We start from the raw sequence: 19,519 nt of genomic DNA, 5'->3' as shown, positions 1-19,519 counted from the left end.
CTGAATGCTTCCCAGACCTCAGCACCAACCTGTGTTTTGGGGCTTTCATTTTCCATTAAGAACAGCCTGGGAGGTACTGAGCTCTGCTTGCTGTGTTGGTCCTGCTGCAATGCATAAAGAAATAACTCTAGGTTGGCAACAGGGGATTTTTGAACTTGGAAGAGCAGTGGGAAAGCTTTGAGCCTACTGTGGCAGTGTAGTAAAAGGACTATAACTTGCATGTGTCACTTACTGAGCAGTAGAAAGGCTTGATTTATGTTATGAGGAACCATCGTGCTGTCCTGCCTGTTGACAAGGATGGGGAAGGCTGTGGATTAGGCACACTTTGGCAGGAGATCTGTAAATTCACGGGGAGAAGGGATTTGGAGCAGAGTTGGGGATGTCCCACTGCTCCAGGCACAGCTGGAGGGAGAGGCCAAGAAACCAGGCAAAAGCCAGCTTGCAATCAAGGGGCTGGTGTGTGCTGGCAGGAGGCTGAAAGGCAGCTGCCTGGGATGTCACAAGGAAATATTAGCCCTGCTCCTTTGGCCTGACACACCCTGAAGAGAGACAGAAACCCTGCTAACAGAGCCCATCTTGGTCAGGAGGCTGAAGACAGACAGGCAGCCAGGAGAGGGGCAGATGCTTGGACCTGCCTGGAAAACATGACTGAGTAATTTGGGATGCAGATGGCATGTCAGAGAGAAAGACTGCACAGGTAATTAATACAGTGAGTGGCTTTCTTGGGGAGGGCACTTCTTAAGCTGTTATTTTTCTCCCTTTCTGTGGCTCCGTGCTGCTGATCACAAGAGGAGAAGAGGGTTATAATAGATATTAGCTATTTAGACACTAGAGATAACTCACCATGCTGAAAACTGAACTTACCTCTGATTAAAATTTAATTGCTCCCAAGCTTCCACTAGTTACTTGCATTAAGTTTCACACCATTGGAAAGTGCTCATCAACCAGTGTTGGATTTAACAGGAATTTGGCAGATGTTAGTGAAGTGCTGGAGGAAGTCCAAACCACAAGATCTGTGGTATATCATATGTTTGAAAATTAGTTGGCAGCTGAAAGAAAAATCACAAAACTGGAAATAGCAAGAACTGGACATGGATCTTTTCTCATCAAACAGCCAAAAAGTTGGATCATCACCTCTAGCACCTGAAAGACAAGCATAGGTCATGAAGTGCTGTCTGCCAGGTGTCTCAGTGAGGTGTAAAAGTGGCAGATATTATATTATTGGGTTTTGGAGTGCTTTGTGTGAGGAACATTGGTATCACCATGGAAATCTTCATGAGAAAAGCCCAGTCTGTTCTGAGGCAATTTAGCAAATTAGCTATGTTTTATAAAACTTCTGTTTTCATTGCAGATTTTTCTTCCTCTTGAGGACGTTTATTCAGAAACAGGGTCCTAGTTAAGAGACTAATTTATTTCTGTTACATATTTCCTTCCTATTGTTCTTTGCCTGTAGCATTGTGCCTTCAGCTCTGCTTAGCTTTTTTCGCCAGGATGTGCTCCTGATGCAAAGAGGGGACCAACACAAGGTTTGAGAAAGCTTGATCTATTTTTCATCAGTATATAAAAATATCAACTTGTCTGTGTGTAGTATTAGGAAAACCTCAGCAACTACAGCACGATGAGACAGCAAAGGAACAAGATGCCTGTTTTAGCATGAATTAAAATTTAGAATGATGCAAGTCTTTTTCAAAGAAACTAGTTAGTTGTGTTTGAAAAGAAATATAACACACTTCATAATTTAGTATCTGTCATGTTTTGGTGCTTGCAGGCGTCTTGACAGTGGTTGTGGCAGGAACTTGTATGGAAAAAGATAAATCTCACCTTAAGCCTTTTTCAATTGAAACAATGTTTGGTGGTGTTTGTGTGAAAGATTAAGTCAGATTCAGCCCTTGTTGGGGCTGAGATGATGGGGCAGAGCTAGACCAGGATCTGCCTTGTGCTATTGCAGCATTTGATCCCTAATACACTATTTCATTTGCTCTCTAGTGTATAGCAAAATGCATTTCACATGCTCTCATCCTCTGTAATGTGGCCTGGGGGTGACAGATCTCTGTTAGATAAGCCCTGCTTGGGAGAGATGCTGGATCCCTTTGTTAGTCCTGCCTCATCTTTTGGTGTCCATGTGGCGCTTTTTTTTTCCTCCTGGGGAGCTGATTTATTTATTTTTAAATGAGGATTTAAAAGTTTGTGTCTCTGGCTGTGAAATGAGTTAAATCCATGCTAGGCTCTTAAGTGTAAGTCTAGATGTAAAAGACTGAACTGGGGACTGTGTACTGCTATGCTCTGCACTGCCAGGTTAACAAGTTTACCATGTGGTAAGTTCATGTCCCTAAGTTATGTGTTGTATTCTTGCTGTTAGTTAATACACTTTTTATTGTAAAAAGGCAAAGCAAAATGCTTCAGAGTGTCAGTCTCAGTTTAGACACAAAGCCCATCAGTGCTGCATTTCACATAGTGTTTTTTTCAAAGATTTATAGAGTACATCCTGTGTATTCAGAAATACATGGGTAGGAATTATTTTTCCAGCAGTAAAGCTTGTTCAAAAGCTGATAAGAAAGGAGATGTTTTGTTTGTTTTTCTGAGCACCAGAGGCAGTTTGGAACTCAAGCAGTGGCGTGGGAGGCAGAAGGTTCTCGTGGGCTGGTGCAGGGCTCTCTGCCAGAGTGAGTGGGGAGAAACAGGGCAGCACAGGCTCTCTTTGGGTGCTTCAGAGCAAATCTGGAGCAGATGTTGCTTAGCCCTGAGACACTGTTCTAACCATGAGCACTAATCTAACCTGACCGTAATAAAGGCTATCCCTGCTTCTAATTCTGTCCAGCAAATGCAAAGAGACGTATGCAGAGGTAGCAAGCCATGGGAGGGGTTTAAGCCATCTTGAGCTATTTAAAATTTGATGGGCTAAACCATCCACTGCGCTCCCTCTGCCACCAAGGAAGAGGAACACCTGTAGAGAGAGATTAGGAAAAGCACCTTGCAAAATTCAGATTTCTTGTTGGTGTGTGAAGAGGATGTTTGTGGTTTACTGGAAATTACAGGTATTTGAGGTGTGATGTAAAAGCATCAGTCACTGCTTGCTGATGTGCACTCAGGGTTTCCCAGCTGGCTTGAGTGAATTGGGAGTCTTAATTTTTTAAGGCTCATCTTAGATCTGATCTCCCATGTGCAGCTTCATTAGATTGGACTCTTGAGTCAGTACTGTGCCTGTGATATGAGAAGATGAAACTTGGTTTGAAAGTAAGGCTGAGTCCCCTAAATAACCGATGCTCAAAAGGCCAGGGTTTGTTTAAGGCAGTGGGAGATACTGCTTTCTTAGTGTTTTTAAAAATCAGGTCGCTTGTTCAGAGACTAACATTGGGATCCTGTTTATTAAAGTCTTGACCTAAATGTCTTACCCACTGCGCTTGCATTTTTTTTTTTCCTATGAGGAAAACAATGGAGTGCAAAAATTAAGGGAAAGGAAACTCTGCAGAGTCCTGCCTGACCCACTCGTAATGGCACAGGCTGCACAGGACTCAGGCTGTACTGAACACAGACCATTCCCCTTGCATCCCCCCTGCTGTTTTGCTCTCACTGGGACACTGGTTTCCTAAATATTCAGTGCCCAAGCAATTTTCTTTATTTGGTTAGGAGTGTAACACTTCAAAGGGACCAATTGCAAGCAACAAAAGCAACTAAACTTGTATCTGCTTCACAAGCTCCTTCACTGACCCATGGAGCAGGAGCTCCACAGGGAGCACACACTTGACTTTTCCTCCTGTGACACTTCTCTGTCTCAACTTACTGATGTTCTCAAGACAGGATTTGGGTAGCTGTCTCCCTTTTCAAAGGTCAAATACTTTTTCAGCTCTCCATGGTTCTTTCCAGCCTTGGCCTACAAGCTGGCAATAAAATGAGCCTTTCTTTACCTGAGAGCTCTTGGAGGATTATTGCCAGGTGTGTGGTGACGTTTTCTTCCCCAGCACCTCAGGCTGCCTCCAACACTGCAGGCCTGGAATAAATATCCAGCTGTTTCTGCTGCATCTTAAAGCTTCTGTACATGAATGCAGTAAAACTAATCATTATCTGTGTCTCTTACTGGCTGCCCAAATGATGGGTCATGTTGGCTAAATCACTGCCTATCATCATTCATGCCATTTCCACATGCCTGCTGCAGATGGCCTAACCTCAGTTACCAAGGACAGTGAGGACTGAACACATATTTCACTGAGGAAACTGTGGATGCCCTGCAACAAGGAAGGTTTAATCAGGGCTTTGTTGTGCTCCCATCTTGCTGCATGGAAGAGTGGCAAGGAGAGACAGGCAGTCGGGAAAATTTTGCTGAAACAGCTCTTATATTGTCAGCAATTAATTAGAAAGTTTTGTTCAATAAAATGTATTCTGGCCTAGGAAGGATGCCCTTCACTTGAAGTTGGGTTGTTAGAGAACTGTCTTATAATATACTTGTTTTTTTCCTAGTATGATTGCTTATCATTGGAAAAAACAGTTCTGATCGAGCACAGATAACTTGTAGAAGGTCAATTCCCAAATGTTTTTATGGGCATCAATTTTAGTTCAATTTGTCCATTAAAAAAAAAAAAAAAAAACAAACAAGCAAACTTTGAAAGAATGCCAGATGTAATGAGATAGGTGTTTTTTGTGCAAATCTACTTACCATGTCCTTTTTCATGTGCTGTTTGATCAGTTGCAGCTAACTGTAATTGGAATTTGTTTTGTGGAGGAGGAAGAGTGCATATACTAACACGTCCACACAAACACAAGTAGTTCATCTGGATGTGGGGAAATAAATGAAGTTTCCACCCTGCAGTCAGACTTCAATATTTTCCTGCTGGCTGTGGTTCTCCAAAGGTGGAGAAAGTGGTAATTCAGCAAATACTACCACTGGGATGTAGCACATCAGCCAGAAAGATGCCACCCACACTGCAGTTGTTCCCACTGGACTTTGAGAGGGGTTGGTGGGGTAGCATCAAATGTCTAGTAAAGGAGATATCCAAAATTGTGTACCTTGAGAGAATCCTTCATTTTGGAATTAAAGGAACAGAGGGCTGAGAAGTGGGTGTGAGGCTGAGGAAAGCTCCATGTCAGGATCTTTTCCCTTTCCTTTGCTGGGAAAGGAAAGCAAATGCAAGACAATGGAGAAATAAAACTGGAAGGAGCAGCTCATTACCCAAAGGGGCAGATGTAGAAGTGGTTTGTAGGCAATGACAAGTGAGACAGGCAGGGGTTAGTTTTGGAACTGACCCGGGGTGAGGAAAATAGCTAAAATTAGAGATTTAAGATCCCCTTTAGAGGAGGTGAGCCAGCACTGTGCCCAGAGAGCTGTAATGCAGGTTCCACATGAATGAGATTTTATTCTATGTGCAGGGAGAGAAATCTGGATTGAGGGAGATTGGGGGTTTTCTGAATGTTAGTCTGAATTTCCAGCAGGGATCCTATCACCTGCAAGGGCTTGGCCTCACCAGTGCAATGTTTCTGTTGGCTGATGAAGGAAATATAACACTGCATTCACCACTTGGAGGATCCCTGCAAAGAAATTGTCTCCAAAGGAAAAATATTCAGTAACACTGACTTAACTTGCACTGCTTTCATCCAGTCAGGCTGGTTTTAAGATTTAGATACTATCAAAAAGGAAAAAGCAACCTAGAAAGGCCCAACAGTTAATTGGAGGGTGAAGGAATTTTTAAGTCAGCTTGGACCCCGCATCTGGCTTCTTTCTCATTTCACACCCTTTGTATCTGCTTTCCCTTTTTCTTCATCTCTGTCCCATCTCATCCAGCATACTCTCAGGCTAGCCTGGGTCAGTTCTGTCACAGTTTTGTTTTTCATTTCACAATGTGAACTTGCCTTAACTTGACAGAAATGGACAGATAATATTCTGTTATATTGCTGGTGGAGTCCTGCACACCTCAGCTGCCAAGCAGATTGTTAAACATCCTTGAACAATGTTTGCTTTGCATGCAAGGGAGAAAAGAAATCTAATATCTGCTTTTAGATTCAGTCCCTTCCTTATGTGTTTTATTTGGTTTTCTTTGCACACACTTAAAATTTCCTTTCTATTAGAACATACTCAACCTGTGTTGCTTAGTAAGATTTGAAATCCAGTGATTGCTTGCTCTTGTTTAAAAGCTGGCTTGTTCTAGAGCTGACTGTTCTTATTTCTAACCATTTCCATCAGAGGTGGTAAATGGCAGTGGATAGTTCCTCCTCTTGGAGCTAAACATCTCTGTCCTCATATAAATCAGCAGCTGCCAGTGGATGAAAGCCATCTGTGGCAAATAAGTGTCAGGTCAGGGTGCCTTGGTAGGTGTCTATTGTCTATTGGCCACTCTTGGGGCTGCTCTTGAGTCTTCAGGGCTGGATGCACATTGCTACTACTGAAGACAAAAGCTCAGCCAGGAAGCAGGTTCACATTGCTGTCCCTGGGCCTGAAATGATTCATGCTGCTAAAATAAAGTTGCATCTCCCTTAGTTACAACTCACTGGAGTCTTTTTGACCAGGCATCTGTCTCTGTGAGATTTCTGTGCGCTCTGCTCCCCACAAGAGCTGCAGACAGCGAGGGTTTAACTGAATCAGTGATGCTGTTTTAGCTCAAATGCAATGTTTAATAAGGGAAAATAACAGCTTAATTTGGAAAGGCATCTTGTAGGCCAGGGGGACTGACCTTGTAGGAGTGACTGCTGCCAAGAGGATTAGGGAGTTGCATGTTGCAGTGGACATGCTGAGCTTGGCACAGAAGATGTGAACAGTGGTCCCTCAAGCCCAGTACCTTGTCTGAGCTTCAGGCTTTGCAGCAAGAGATTCCTCATGGAATAACCTGAATGGAAAGAAGGGCTCGTTCTTTGGCATTAGCGAATAATTTCCTCGTGCAGTAACACGGGAAGATCAAAGCATCCCCCTCTTGTTCTACTGTAATCCCTGGCACCTCTCAGCACTTCCCAGGAGTGCCTTGTGCACTGTGAGGAAGGATGTCCTCTGCAGGAGGAGAAGGAAATAAGGACATCAGGTTGGCTGCTTGAGGTGTAATTTTCCCCTGCCTCTCCCCTCTGCGCTGTTCTTAGCATCTGTGCTGGAGTTCCAGATTTTCTGGTTATCCATGGAAAGGCTTAAGCCTTCCCAGCACCAACTGAACACCTCAAGGATAGGTGAGCAAACAGTTGAGATGCTTGCAGATTCCTTTGTAGCTCTGAGATTTGCTGTGACAGACACTGACCTTTCAGGGCACAAAGTCAGAAGTTGCTTGCTGATGGATGGCACAGTTTTCAGCCAAGGCTCAGGCATGGAGATGTGCTGCAGTAAAAGCAGTGCCATTATACCCACCTGTAGGCTCCTGCACCTCCAAAAAACATGTGAGGTCTTGAACAAATTGAATGGCTTTTGATGCTACCTTTTATTGTTTGTAAACTGACTGACTCAGATTCCTAAATCAAATCTTTCCCTTTTTCCTCAAGCAAAACCACATTTGTCTCTGCCTTTGTGGAACTTTGTGGCAGCTAAACCTAGTGGATGAGCTGCTTGCCACTGCAGTGCCTGCACTTGGAATTTGTATTTTGCTGACCCATCTCTAGGTTGAATACCTTGCCCAGTGAATGCCATGTCTCTGATCTGTGATCAGCTAGGCTCTAGCCTCTAAAGAAGAAAAAGCTGCAAAATGTGACTAATATTTATTTGAAGGTTTAAGCTTTTCTTGACTTGCTTAGTGCTGACCATTAAAGTCTTATCACAGGTGACCTTCCTCCTCCCTTTTCATCTTGAGCCTGACCACCACACTGGAAAGTCTGTTTTTTTCCTTCAATTCCAAATGAGTTCAGGGTTATGCTCTATTTTTTTTAGTATTACTGGCATGACAGATCTCCTCTCATTATAAATTATTCTGTCTGCTCCAGCTGCTTGCTTTTTCTCATTTATATTTAAGATAATGGAAGAAGAGTTGCTTTTGATGACATAAGTTAGCTAGAGTTTTGGTTGGTGTTATTATAAAATGAGAGTTCTGGCTGGATAATGTAAAATTTTAGGGCTTTTGAGTTTTTTAGTACCTGTGAAGCACTGCAATGACTAGAAAAACTAATATACCTCTTCCCTGAAAATTTATTATACTTCTTGATGTATGCATGGAATGTGAAGGGCCCAGGGCTAATAACATTACAGGTCTCAACACATGTACTAAGTGGTCTGCTGTAAAAAATTTGCAAAACAAAAGCATTTGAGCATATTTGATACTGAAGAGAGGTAAAACTAATAATCACTGTAGACTGGTGCATTTATTTTATGTTACCTGTGAGAGCTGTAAAATAAGGTTTAGGCTATATGCTAGAAGCATATAGCAGCTCTTTAACCATGCACTCTAGCAGTAGTTTTATCCTAGATTGAAAGTAAGAAAACATCTGTAAGTATATATGAATATCTGCTGTATTTCAGAATTGGATATATACTGCTTGACTGGTTTTTTCCCCTCCTGTTTTTCTGTTATGCTTTTGAATAATGCTGTCCTAAGGAGGTGCATTCACATTTAGTTAAGTTCATATGTTTGTGTTTGTCTGTAAAACAAATGTAGCTATTTAGCAATTATGTTTTTAAGACATGGTCATTGGACCAGATCAGATTTTCTTTGTCTCTCCTCTGTCTCCTGTTTTTCACATGTTGAATATGTGTATATTTTTTTTCTCCTTATGAGACATGATTCTTTTGTTCAAAGTATCAAATTTATGCTTTGCAGTGATAATCAGGTACTTTTTCTTTATGGATGATATATTATAAAAAGGCAAGGAGATTACACATCTTAAAAATCTCTAAAGGATGCAATTTACTTTTTTCATTTCTGTGTCATCCTATTTTTTTTTTTTCTACCAGTTCCTACCTTCTTGAGATTCTGCTGTTACTTGAGAGGATCTCCAATGCTTTTGTGGGTAGCCCAAATGGATCAGGTGCAGTTCAGGCTTCCAGGCCAAGAGTACATTATGGAAAATCCCTAGTCTGGCACAGCAGCACCTGGATATTCTTCTGTGCACTTGGTGCCTCTGGTTTGGGCCAATAATTCCCCTAGACATGTAAACTTCAGCACCTGAGCATGTAAAACCACATGCCAAACTTGGGGAAGAAGGCATACAACTTTAACCTAAAATACTTGCTTTTCAGTATTCCTATTCACTTTCCTGTAAGTTTTTTATGTCTTTTCTCTTTTGTGGGCTCTGTTCTGAGTCTTAAAAGGTCAGTGGGTATATTCTTGGGCTTCACACAAGAAAACATGCTTACCTTGCAATGTGCTGGTCTGAGCTATCCATTAAGAAGAATAATATGAAAGCTGACAGATGTAAAGCTACAAATCAATGCTGAAAGTTTTTTCCACCCTGGGATTATGTATTGTCATCTTGTCATCAGCCCCTCGGGTAAGAGTCTGAAACTACATCTTGGCCAAAGCTGACTTCATGAGAGCTGGTAGCCCTCAGTGGTTCAGAGAAAAACTTATTAGGTAAAATCTCATTTTGTGATGCTTTGGAGGCTGTTCCTTCCTGCCTCTTGAGATGACTGACCATGGCAATGCCTCCAGCCCTGGAGCCTTCAGGGTGCAGATCTGAGATGCTGAGTGTATGAATGAATATTCACCATTGCTACCAGCCCCCCAGTGGCCTCCCTCAAATTAAAAATTAGCCTCTGGGACATGGGTGAGAGCTGCTTTCATGCCAGGCTTTTTAGGATATCAACATGGACTTGATAGTGCACTATGCTGCCTGTGTCCAGAACTCAAGTCTGTTAGGAAAACTGGAGATGCCTGAAAGTGCTACCCAGTTCATTTCACCTTAAAACACCCTGTATATTGCACAGTTTGTTTATTTGTTATAAATCTGCTTTGCTAAAGTAAATGTGTTTTTCATAATACTAATGGTGTTCTCATTGTTGGAGCCCTCTGCAGAAGTCAGATATCTATAAAACAAATTGAGATGCCAGTGCTGTAGTTAAGCTTTGTTTAGGCAGATCCCTGAGCCAACATGAATACAGCTATTAGAACTGAGCTTTACAATATATTGACGTTTCTACATAAGTAATAAAGAGTTTAGAAAGAGAGCTGAGCAGCATTTTATGTTTTTTCAAGGAAACTGCTTTATTTCTGAAAGTAGCTGAATATTGATATTCTTACAAGGGACTTTTGTCAGCTTCCTAGGATTGATTTGCAAGAAATATTCTCTTTTTAGCACAGGCTTGTTTCTTCTCTCCCTCCTTTCCTTCTGTGTCTCCAGGGGTAGAAAGCAAACCACTGGTAAGTTTGGGGAGAGGATTGAACTAACTGAGCTCCAAACCAAGATATGGCCAAGAGGCTGAAGCTGTGCCTGCACTCTGATTTTTCAGGGGGGATCTTGATAGCACATCCATACCAAGGTGCACCAGGACATGCTCAAAGGATGAGAAAAGGCAGCTTTTCTCACCATTTCTGTATTTCTAGTGGTTTCAGTGATCAGTTCTCTCCACAGTTCTGGCTGGTTTCCTCATAGGAACAAGAGTAAATGGAACAAAAAAGAAAAATAGAAGCCAGTGCTGTCAGAGACTGAATGGAGCAGTGCCCTGTAGAGTGGAAGCACCTTTGGTGGCTTTGGAGAAGGAGTTTGAATTTTAAAACAGGTTTGAAATAGCTAGTTGGTAGCAAGAGGAGAAAATAGATGGGTTTGGTGAAAGAAAGACAAAAGGTGAGTATTTGCTGGCAGATTTGTAATTCCTGTTGCTCTAGACTATGGATGTAACATGCACTGTACAGGCAGCAGGGCCTGCTGTCAGTTCATGTCTTCCAGTTCATGTCTGGGAATGCAATATGATCTGCATGCTAATGAAGTCAATCCTAACATGGGTTAGAGGAAGAAGGGTGTGAGCAACTGCAACTCCACCTTTGATATTTCATGCTTTATTCCTTTTCTTCTCTTTGATTTCAGCTCAGCAGCCCACCCTCAGAGTGTGTTCACACTTAAAACACTGGGCATCAGGGTTGGTTTGGAAGCCCAGTACATGAATGTGGGAGGCACCTCAAATCTCAAGCCTCAGAGAAGTTGGGATCAAGGCATGGTGGTGCAAAAGGAGGTGAATTGTAATGCAAAAAGCAGCTTTTTTATTTCAATCTGCCAAGAGGAAGTGGGTCCAGACAAATTTTCATCCATCTCTCCCTGACACCTTTTGCACACATGTGTGATTTCTTGTAGTTCCAGTGGATTGTCTCCTTGGGCTCGATGGCACTGTGCCCTCTTCCCCAAGATAACAGCAGAGCACAGTCAGGTTTTAAATATTAATACAGAGATCACAGGAGTGTAGCTTGGAAGCACAGAATACTGAGAATTGAAAAGTCTAATCTGTCCTTTTTGAAAGCTGTCCAATTTCTTTTTTATTTACAGCATTTGAACCATTTCACAAATTGGAAAGCAACTAACCAGCCATTTCACAGGCAGATTATGATATGTTTAAGGAAGTCCAGAGCATTTATCTGAATGCAATTGGCCATCTTGCTGACTAACATCTAGATTGGGCATATTACACACACAGTTGAACAGAGGCTATTTGAAGATGGTTTTCTCTTATTAAGTAGTGTTTGTAGCTTGCAACTGGAGAAATATTTTGGGTAGTGGTGTAAGCTGACTGCTTGTGGCTCTGTGAAGGACTCGTCACATTGATTGGGTAGATGAGAAAATGCTGGGGCGTGAACACTCACTTTATGATTCCTGCACTCGATTCCATTCTTTGCAAATGCAGAGGTGGAGAACTGCTGGAGAGAGACTGGCTCCATCTGGCACTGCCTCTGCACAGTGCACACAAGTTGTTCAATTAAAGATGCACAAGTGCAGGCAAAAAGTGAGGAACACACATTAGATGAAGCTGGACCCATTGCCATATATATGAAAAAAATTGGTTTTCCTTCTTACCAGCTACACATGTCCTTGTCCTGCCTAGAAACTAAAAGGTCTGTTTCAGCTTGTGTGGATAGAGCATGCATGGTTTAATTAATTTAAAGATAGAAAAACCCCAAAACCCCAAAAAGCTGGCAATCCCAGCCTCCAGTAAATCTCTTATAGCTGTAAGTGTGTGGTGCTCACGTGTCTGCACTCTAATGTGGTCTGAATGAAAATCTGACAGCACCTGTTACTGAAATCAAAAGTGATTTCTCTAACAATGGGATACTGGGGAATTCCTTCTAGGCTTCTCTTTAATAGAGTTTGAAGGATTCAGGTTGGAAGACTGTGCATAAGATCTGCACCACTGGCTCTGATGGATGTGAATCATGCCAAGGGACAGAGATTGTTTAGGAGGTTAGAAGTTCACTCCGTAGATTCAGTAATAGTATGAAGCTGGTATGTCCTTTAAAAAAAGATTGTATGCTTCTTTTTCCCCCTGTGTGAAACCACATGTGGATTGAAAAAAAAAAAACCATATTTTATACATTCAAATCCAGAAATTCAAAGTAACTACAACCACATCTGACAGTATTTTTTGAGAACTAGGGTGAATTGAAGCTAGAGTGCCTAAAAATAGCCCTTGAACTGAACTCTAAAAACAATTAGATTTGTCCATATATAATAAATCCTGATCTACTGTCTATTAGATCATCTCTTCTGTAATCTTTTCCTATGGGCATAGTTCATCTGCATTTCTAAAAGCATTACAGCATGATGTTGAAAGAAATGCTCAATTTTTTTGTGTCTTGTGCACAATGATCCAGTCAAATTTCTGCATTCTGCCTTCAGAATCAGTTGCCAAGTCTGGAACAAGCAATAGGGCATTAATACCCTCAATGGATGATTTCCAAGGGGTAGAAGAGGTTTACAAAGGTGGATTTGGCAGCAGGCCTGGGCAGGAAACATGATAAGACTTTAGGAAATGTCCTCTGGTAGAAGACTACCATGGTGAAGACAACAGGTGATGCCCCTGTAATGTACCCATTCATCTCCTGTTGTTGCTAGATATGTGCTGTAAAATAACAGTTAAAATTTTGTCTGATGTCTCTGAAGTTACATATTTTAAGCAGGATCCGGTAGGTGCTTGGAGAAGAATGGGTCAGAGAGGAAAAAAAAAGAAGAAGAAACTAAAGAAGTATCTTCTTTTATTCAAATGACAACTAAATTGGGGACCTGACATTAAGAGCTGTTTGGAGACAGAAAAAGTATTAAGTGCTGACACATCCACACCCCCACAAAAGTCCTACAGAAGCATGAAAGTTGATATTTCACGAAAATGCAGTCAGGCTGCTGTTTGGGTTCTTATTTTTTCAGGCAAAACCTAGAAATGTGCAATAACAGCGAGAATGTTTTTGACAGAAGAACCTTTCTGTAGGAATCCAGCACATGGAGTGAACTGTTGATCAGTGTCAGAAATGCAGAGTTTTGAGTGAAAAGGGCTCTGGTAGGCTTTTTGTTTGTGGGAAATCAGTGCATTCAGTGGCTCTCTGTATTAACTGTCTTGCTGAGAGTGGTGCTGCAGTGAAAAGGACGAGCTGGGGCAGTTGGAGTGAACTTGAGCCTGCTGTGATGATTTTGCCTGCTTTGGCTCTCATTCTTTGTTGTTTAATGTTAAATGCTGAGACTGAGACTCAGAGGAGAGTCCCAGCCTGTTAAGTGATTCCAGCTTGAGGTGCCTTGGAAGAGCTGAGTCTGCACCATGTCTTGGACTGCTGTTGTAGGTTTCCTCTTAGTCCAAGAACTCAACATATGTGCCATTGCAGCAGCTTCCCAAGCCCAGCAGAGCAGTCTGATGTGGGCAGAGCAGCTTTGGGCACAAAAAACTGATCCCCTGCTAGAAGAGGTAGGAAGAAAGAAAATCCAGAAAGTTTTTTTTTTTCATTTGTCAACTGTCCACAATGGAATGCATCTTCCTTCTCTCAGATGCAGCCTCCTCCTCTGCTTTTCCTTGGGTTGGTTAAGAGGGAGGAAAAGGAAGAGCTGTGTTTCATACTTCATGTGCCTTTTCCAGAGTGCAGAGCTCTGTGCAGTTGTGTTGTTGAGGACAATGTGCCACACTGAGTGGGGCCACTGCATATGTAATCTTTCCATCAATGGATTTTGCAAGCCTTTTGTCAGTGTCAGTAAATAAAGCTCCACAATCCCAACCACCCCAAAAGCAGTGTGTGAACTTATGTTCACACACAGGAATCTGGCTCAGCTTCCCAAAGTAATGGCATGTGTGAGCAGAGGGGAGAACTGTTCAGATGTTTGATGTGAGGCCGACTTGGCCTTGGCCTGCAGTGAAAATAAATCATAGCTGCTCTCAAACACGTGGAAGGAGCTGTACATAATTTAGGGGCTAATCTCACCTTGTCGATTCCCTGGCCTGCAGCTCTTGAGTGGCACCAGCATGTGGCTTTTGGTCTTCCAGCAGGCATTTACAATGAGAAGGTTTTGCAGGGTGATGTCTTTAACATAGACTTCAGTGTAACTTTCCAACAGTGTATTAATGAGTTGGTGCTGTCTGTGTAGGTGCTTATTTTCATCATCCTTTTCTGTCACCTCACGTGGAGTTCTTTGAGAAAAAACACACAAAAACAAGGAAAAAAAGGCAAAAGAAAATGGAAATATATTTACTTTCAAATATTACTGTTTTTCTAGGGAGTTTCAGAAGATGTTCTGAAATTCATTTGAAAATGCCTGTAGAAAATTAATTCCCATGAGATGCATTTATATGACAGGGAAGAGAAAAACAGCTGTGATATAATCCTCCAATTGTATTAGTTTTGTGGGGTTTTGTGCTGCTTCTTTCAAGGCTTGCCTAAACCTTCTTATTTGCTATGTAAATACAACTTGCACCATCTTTCAGTAGAAGAAGAAATGATGAAAGGGATGCTGTAAACAATGGATGTGGTTGCCAAATATGAAAAGGGCAGAACTGCAGGGAGGGACGTCCAGGTTTTGTGAGTCTCACAGGCTTCCCCACTCCTGCCGTGCTGCGTTTGCCTTCGTGCAGCTCCAACATGTGTTAGTGATTGTGCTCGGGGTCTGGGCGTGCTCGAGCGAGCGCTGGGACTGCTGCTGCTGAGCTGCTGGATTAGCTGTAGCTCTCCTGGCCCAGCCCTGCTTTAGGTGCAGCACAGGGAGCAGCCAGCCCATCTCCTCCATCGTCAGGCTCAGGAATGCAGAACTCGCCAGAGAGTGAAGTCATCGTGGTTTGCTTGGACCTTGAGCGTGGAACTTGGAGTGCAGCCTCTCCTTCCAACTACGTGAGCAGGCTCTGGCTCCTAGCACGCAGCCAGCAGGGTGAACCTTTGGGTTGTGACCCCAGGGGACAGCTTGATGGATGTCTGCTGTCATCCTCACCCTGCCAGTGAGCCTCACCCAGGAAATCCTCTCTGCAATTTCTGCTCCAGGGGCACCTAGTTATCTTCATTCACGGGACAGAAAGTGCATGATGTCTCTTACAAAGTATTATTGAATACACCAGGTCATTGGCTGGAGACTTAGCTGCCAAAATAAAAAAAAAAAAAAAAAAAAGAGGTAGCAAATAGCCTTTCTTGCAATCAAAGCTGCTTTTGTGATAGGAAAACACTCATCAGAGTAATTTGGGAAAGCATTCTCGTGTGTGGGAGCACCAGGAAGAGGTGAGCAGAGCATCTAACCACATCATGGTTGTATGACATGTGGTGGATTTTCCTCATGGCAAATACAAAGTGCTGGTCACTTATCATGTCACTACTTCAGGAAGGGGGAGCAGAGAGAAATGGGGGAAAAGACAGTCCATGATTTATATGAGATTTTTTCCCTATGAGCGAATCTCTACCATGATTTTTCTTCCACCAAGCAAAAATGTGCCTCCACAAACCTGAGTTCTATATGGAGGTTAGGAAATAAAAGAGGGAAGGAAAAAACCTAAAAAATTCTATTTTCTTGCTAGTCAAATGTGCCCTGAGTAGAGAGAGGCTCCTCTGGGAGTTGCAATTGCTCCCTTGTGGATGCTGGAAATGTTTTGGGTTTGTTTTTTTATGACTGCAGCTCTAATCTAAATGATGGCAAAACTTAGTGTTCTGCTACTACTGCCAGCTCTCTCTAGATAGAGCAGGGAAAAAAAAGTGAAGTATCACTTTGGGGTGTTTCTAGGGAAGAAATGTTTCCACAGCCATAAATTGCTTTCTTGGAAGCACTGAAAATTCCTATCCCAGTGCTGTGCTTCGTGGAATCAAAGTCAGCAAAGTCTTGGGTTCAAAAGGAGTAAAAAAGCTGAGTCTTTCCCAAAAACTTTGTCTTGGTATGGCAATGCATGGTAAAAACAAATAGTAAAAAAAAAAAAAATTAACTTAATACATTTCTAGTTGTAGGAGTTATGGTGTTTTTTAAAGGTGCTTGTCTTGAAGCAAAGATTGTCTTGTGAAACATTATCTGAAGAATCCCTCTGTTGAAGCAGTGCTGCTTTCCCCAAAGTTAAAAATGCACAGTTTATTGACAGCCTGAGTTAATCTGGAGGTTTGATCTCTGCTCTGTGCTGTAGGATTTAGGTGCTTTTGCACAGGTTGCAGTCTCTTCGTGGTTTTGCTTGGATTTGAGAATCATTTATATGTAAATGATCCTGATCCCCTGTTCTTTTCCTCCTCACCAATTAACTTGGTTTTTGAAGCACACAGTTGTGTGAGCAAAATTGGCAAGTGCTGCTTCCTGGTGCAAAACTGAGTGGTGTTAGCATGGTGATCATGATTGCTGGGACTCATTACCAAATTGGCTCTTTGAATAATCAAACCTTGGAGCTCAGTTCAGTGGTGTCCCATCCATCCCACCCTGTTAGGTGACTTGGAGGCAGCTCTTTCATGGTGCCTTGCAGCTTGTCCTGTGTAAATGGCGGATGTGTTTGTTTTCAAAAGCAGCAAGAAAGCCCAGCAGAACAAGAAAAAAGTTGGAAGAACAAGCCCTCAAACAGATTTTGACACTGGTGCCAGGGGGTTTATGAAAGATAAAACATATCATTTTTTTATGGCTGAAGGAAAATGCCATTAAATCCCTCGTGCCTAACTGCTACAATAAACTTGCCAGAGCTGTTCCAAAAACAGCATGCCGTGGGATATTCAATGATTTTCAGTGAAAACTAGGCTTAAAAATGCAGATCTCCTGTGTGTGGATCAAGGGTAGCTCCAGGGTGCTCAATATATGTTTCTGTATGCTCACACATGACTGTAAGAATTATTTTAAACAGAGTTTACTAGCTTTGATTTTGAAACTGCATCCACTGTATCTACTCATTCCTTTGCACATGGCATAGGTAATTTTACAGAAGGAAAATAACTAGTTATTGCAGAGTAAATGGGAAAAATTTTGCAGGTTGCTATCTACTGGGCTAATCTATATTATGAAGAAATAAAACATACTTGTGGCAAGTCTTGCTGCAGTAAAAATGTAATATTTGCTGAAGTTCTCTACAGATTTTAGTCCTCCCTGTAACATTAGGGGGAAAATCATTGCTTGGTGACCTAGTGCAGCTTTGAGCAGAAACTGGAAGAAATCTGTCAGGGTCTGCATGTTTTTGCATTGTGTTTTTCAGAGTTCATTAAACTCAGGGTTCATGGTGAAAGGAAGGTAGCAGGAAAAGGCTGGAAAATGTGATCACTGAGTGTTGGAGACCTGTTTTCAGATTAGTGTCCTGGTGCTCAGGTGAGTTAGTGTAGAAACTCCATTTCCTGTTGCTGGGCTTGGACCAACAGTGACTGAAGGATTTTTGTATACTGGAAGAGGTGGGATGGTAGTTAGGTGTTAAGGGATGTAAATTAAAGTGAGAATGGATCAGACAAGCCTTTTCATATTGCTTCCTTACCTGCATCTCACAGTGAGCCGCAGCATTTTCTCAGGCAGGGATTGAAGGGGCAGTTGTAAATATCTGGCATTTAACTGGTGTAAAAGTCTTATCCTGAGAGAAGCTGGAGGATCTTATCTTTGAGAGCGGTAAAGGAGATGGGAGAAGCAAGCTTTTTTTCCATGATCTGTGTGTGACATGGCATGACAGGGGTGATGGGGAAGCAGCTGAGGGCAGCCTGCTTCAGTTTCCCCACCTGATATCTCAGGTCAAACCATAGACAAATCCCTGTGAAGCTCCAGTCTGTACAAGCCCCTTGGTCTAAATAGGAGGTTAAATAAGGTAATTGTGAGGTGGGCATCCCTCAATATTCCCCACACACTCAGTACTTGGTGCAGCTATTGCAGGTTGTACAGTGGGTTAATGCACTTCTAAAGCATGTTCCCCACCTCTTGCTGCTTGACTGCTTGTTGCAGGTTTTCAATGAATTAGCCCACTGAGCATTAAATTCTCCAGGATCTGGCTGGGCTGACGTGCACTTTTTGCTTGTGTCACATGGCCTGCAGATCAAAGGGCCAGGATTGCTCTTGGGATGGAGCAGCAAAGCATGAACCTCAGACAAAATTGATGGCTTGCTCCAGAACGCAGCCTTGTGTTCATCCCTCTGTGCACTTTTGATTTTGGGAATTGATTTGTGGTTTGGTTTTGGGTTTTTGTTGTTTCGGGGTTTTTTTATTACACCATGGAAAATGTTCTGTCCAGACCAGCTGGGTCTTCAGCAACATTTAACAATTAAAAGCACTTCTGTGCTAGGTGTTCCCTAAAAGATGGAAAATCATATTTTTACATTAAAATGCCTGGAAGAAGAATGGTGAGGGCATAAAGTGCTGCTTTATTTCCATCAGGTGCTAGTGCTAGAAAATCAGTTGTGCTCCAGTGGTCATTCTCTCATGGTTCTCTCAGCATAAGCTGTAGCTCCAGTAGGGCCCTGGAGCCATCACAGGGACATCCTCAGGATCTCAGCTGGAGTCCTGCTCCCTTCCTCTTGCTGACCAGCTCTCTGTTTCAGCAGTGTCCACCTCGGGGGCTCTGGGCCCAGGGAGCACCGCGGCCAGCACCACGCCGCGGGCGGCCACCAGCAGCACGGGCCGCGGCAGCACCACGTCGGCCTCGGGCAGGAGGAACAGGAGCACCAGCACGCCGTCCCCCGTGGCCGACGTCCCCGAGGACGTGACCACGCACCTGCCGCCCGCCTCCTCCCAGCTGCCGCCCGCCGGCGCCGAGAGCTGCGAGCCCCTGGAGGCCCGCGACATCATGTGGTCCCGCACCCGGCAGGGCCAGGTGGCCAAGCAGCCCTGCCCCTTGGGCTCCATAGGTGAGTCGAGGGCTGGGGACGCGCAGCAGGATGTCCTCACTTGCTGTGACACCCTGCCAGTGCTAAAAAGCCTGTGCTTGGTGTGCTGGAAGAGCCTCTGCCTCCAGAGGTTGGGTACGATGCGCCTTTCCTGGATTTGCCTGTCTTCGGGAAAACCGATCCCAGGTTTGGCAAAATAAACCCTCACTGATTCATGTGTTGGTGGCTAACTCTTTTCTTGTTTTGCTGAGAGAGGAGACAGATAAGGAAATCAACAAAACTTGCACTTTGAATCTACTGAACCAATGTGAGTGATATTTTAAACTGCAACCAGCAGTGATCAGCTGGGAAAGTGGAGGCGGGTGGGGGGAGGAACAAAGCCAAATCTTTCAAAATGGTTTATTGCTTATTGGATTTTGCTCCTTTTCTTCTGGTTTTCC

At 43.0% G+C, this 19,519-nt stretch overlaps 1 protein-coding gene across 8 annotated transcripts in view; it reads left to right on the top strand.

Annotated features, from left to right (window-relative positions):
• The window catches only part of ADGRL3 (adhesion G protein-coupled receptor L3), a 478,112-nt gene that overhangs the window by 357,396 nt on the left and 101,197 nt on the right, over positions 1-19,519 (top strand). For all 8 annotated transcript variants that reach the window (XM_079307369.1, XM_079307366.1, XM_079307362.1 and 5 more), the window contains one exon: positions 18,795-19,100. In XM_079307369.1, the coding sequence (XP_079163495.1) occupies positions 18,795-19,100 (306 nt within the window). The remainder of the gene's footprint in view (positions 1-18,794; positions 19,101-19,519) is intronic.

This window comes from Erithacus rubecula (genome assembly GCF_903797595.1).
Source record: "Erithacus rubecula genome assembly, chromosome: 5".
Lineage (NCBI taxonomy): Eukaryota > Metazoa > Chordata > Aves > Passeriformes > Muscicapidae > Erithacus > Erithacus rubecula.
This window is presented reverse-complemented; position numbering and strand designations above follow the sequence as displayed.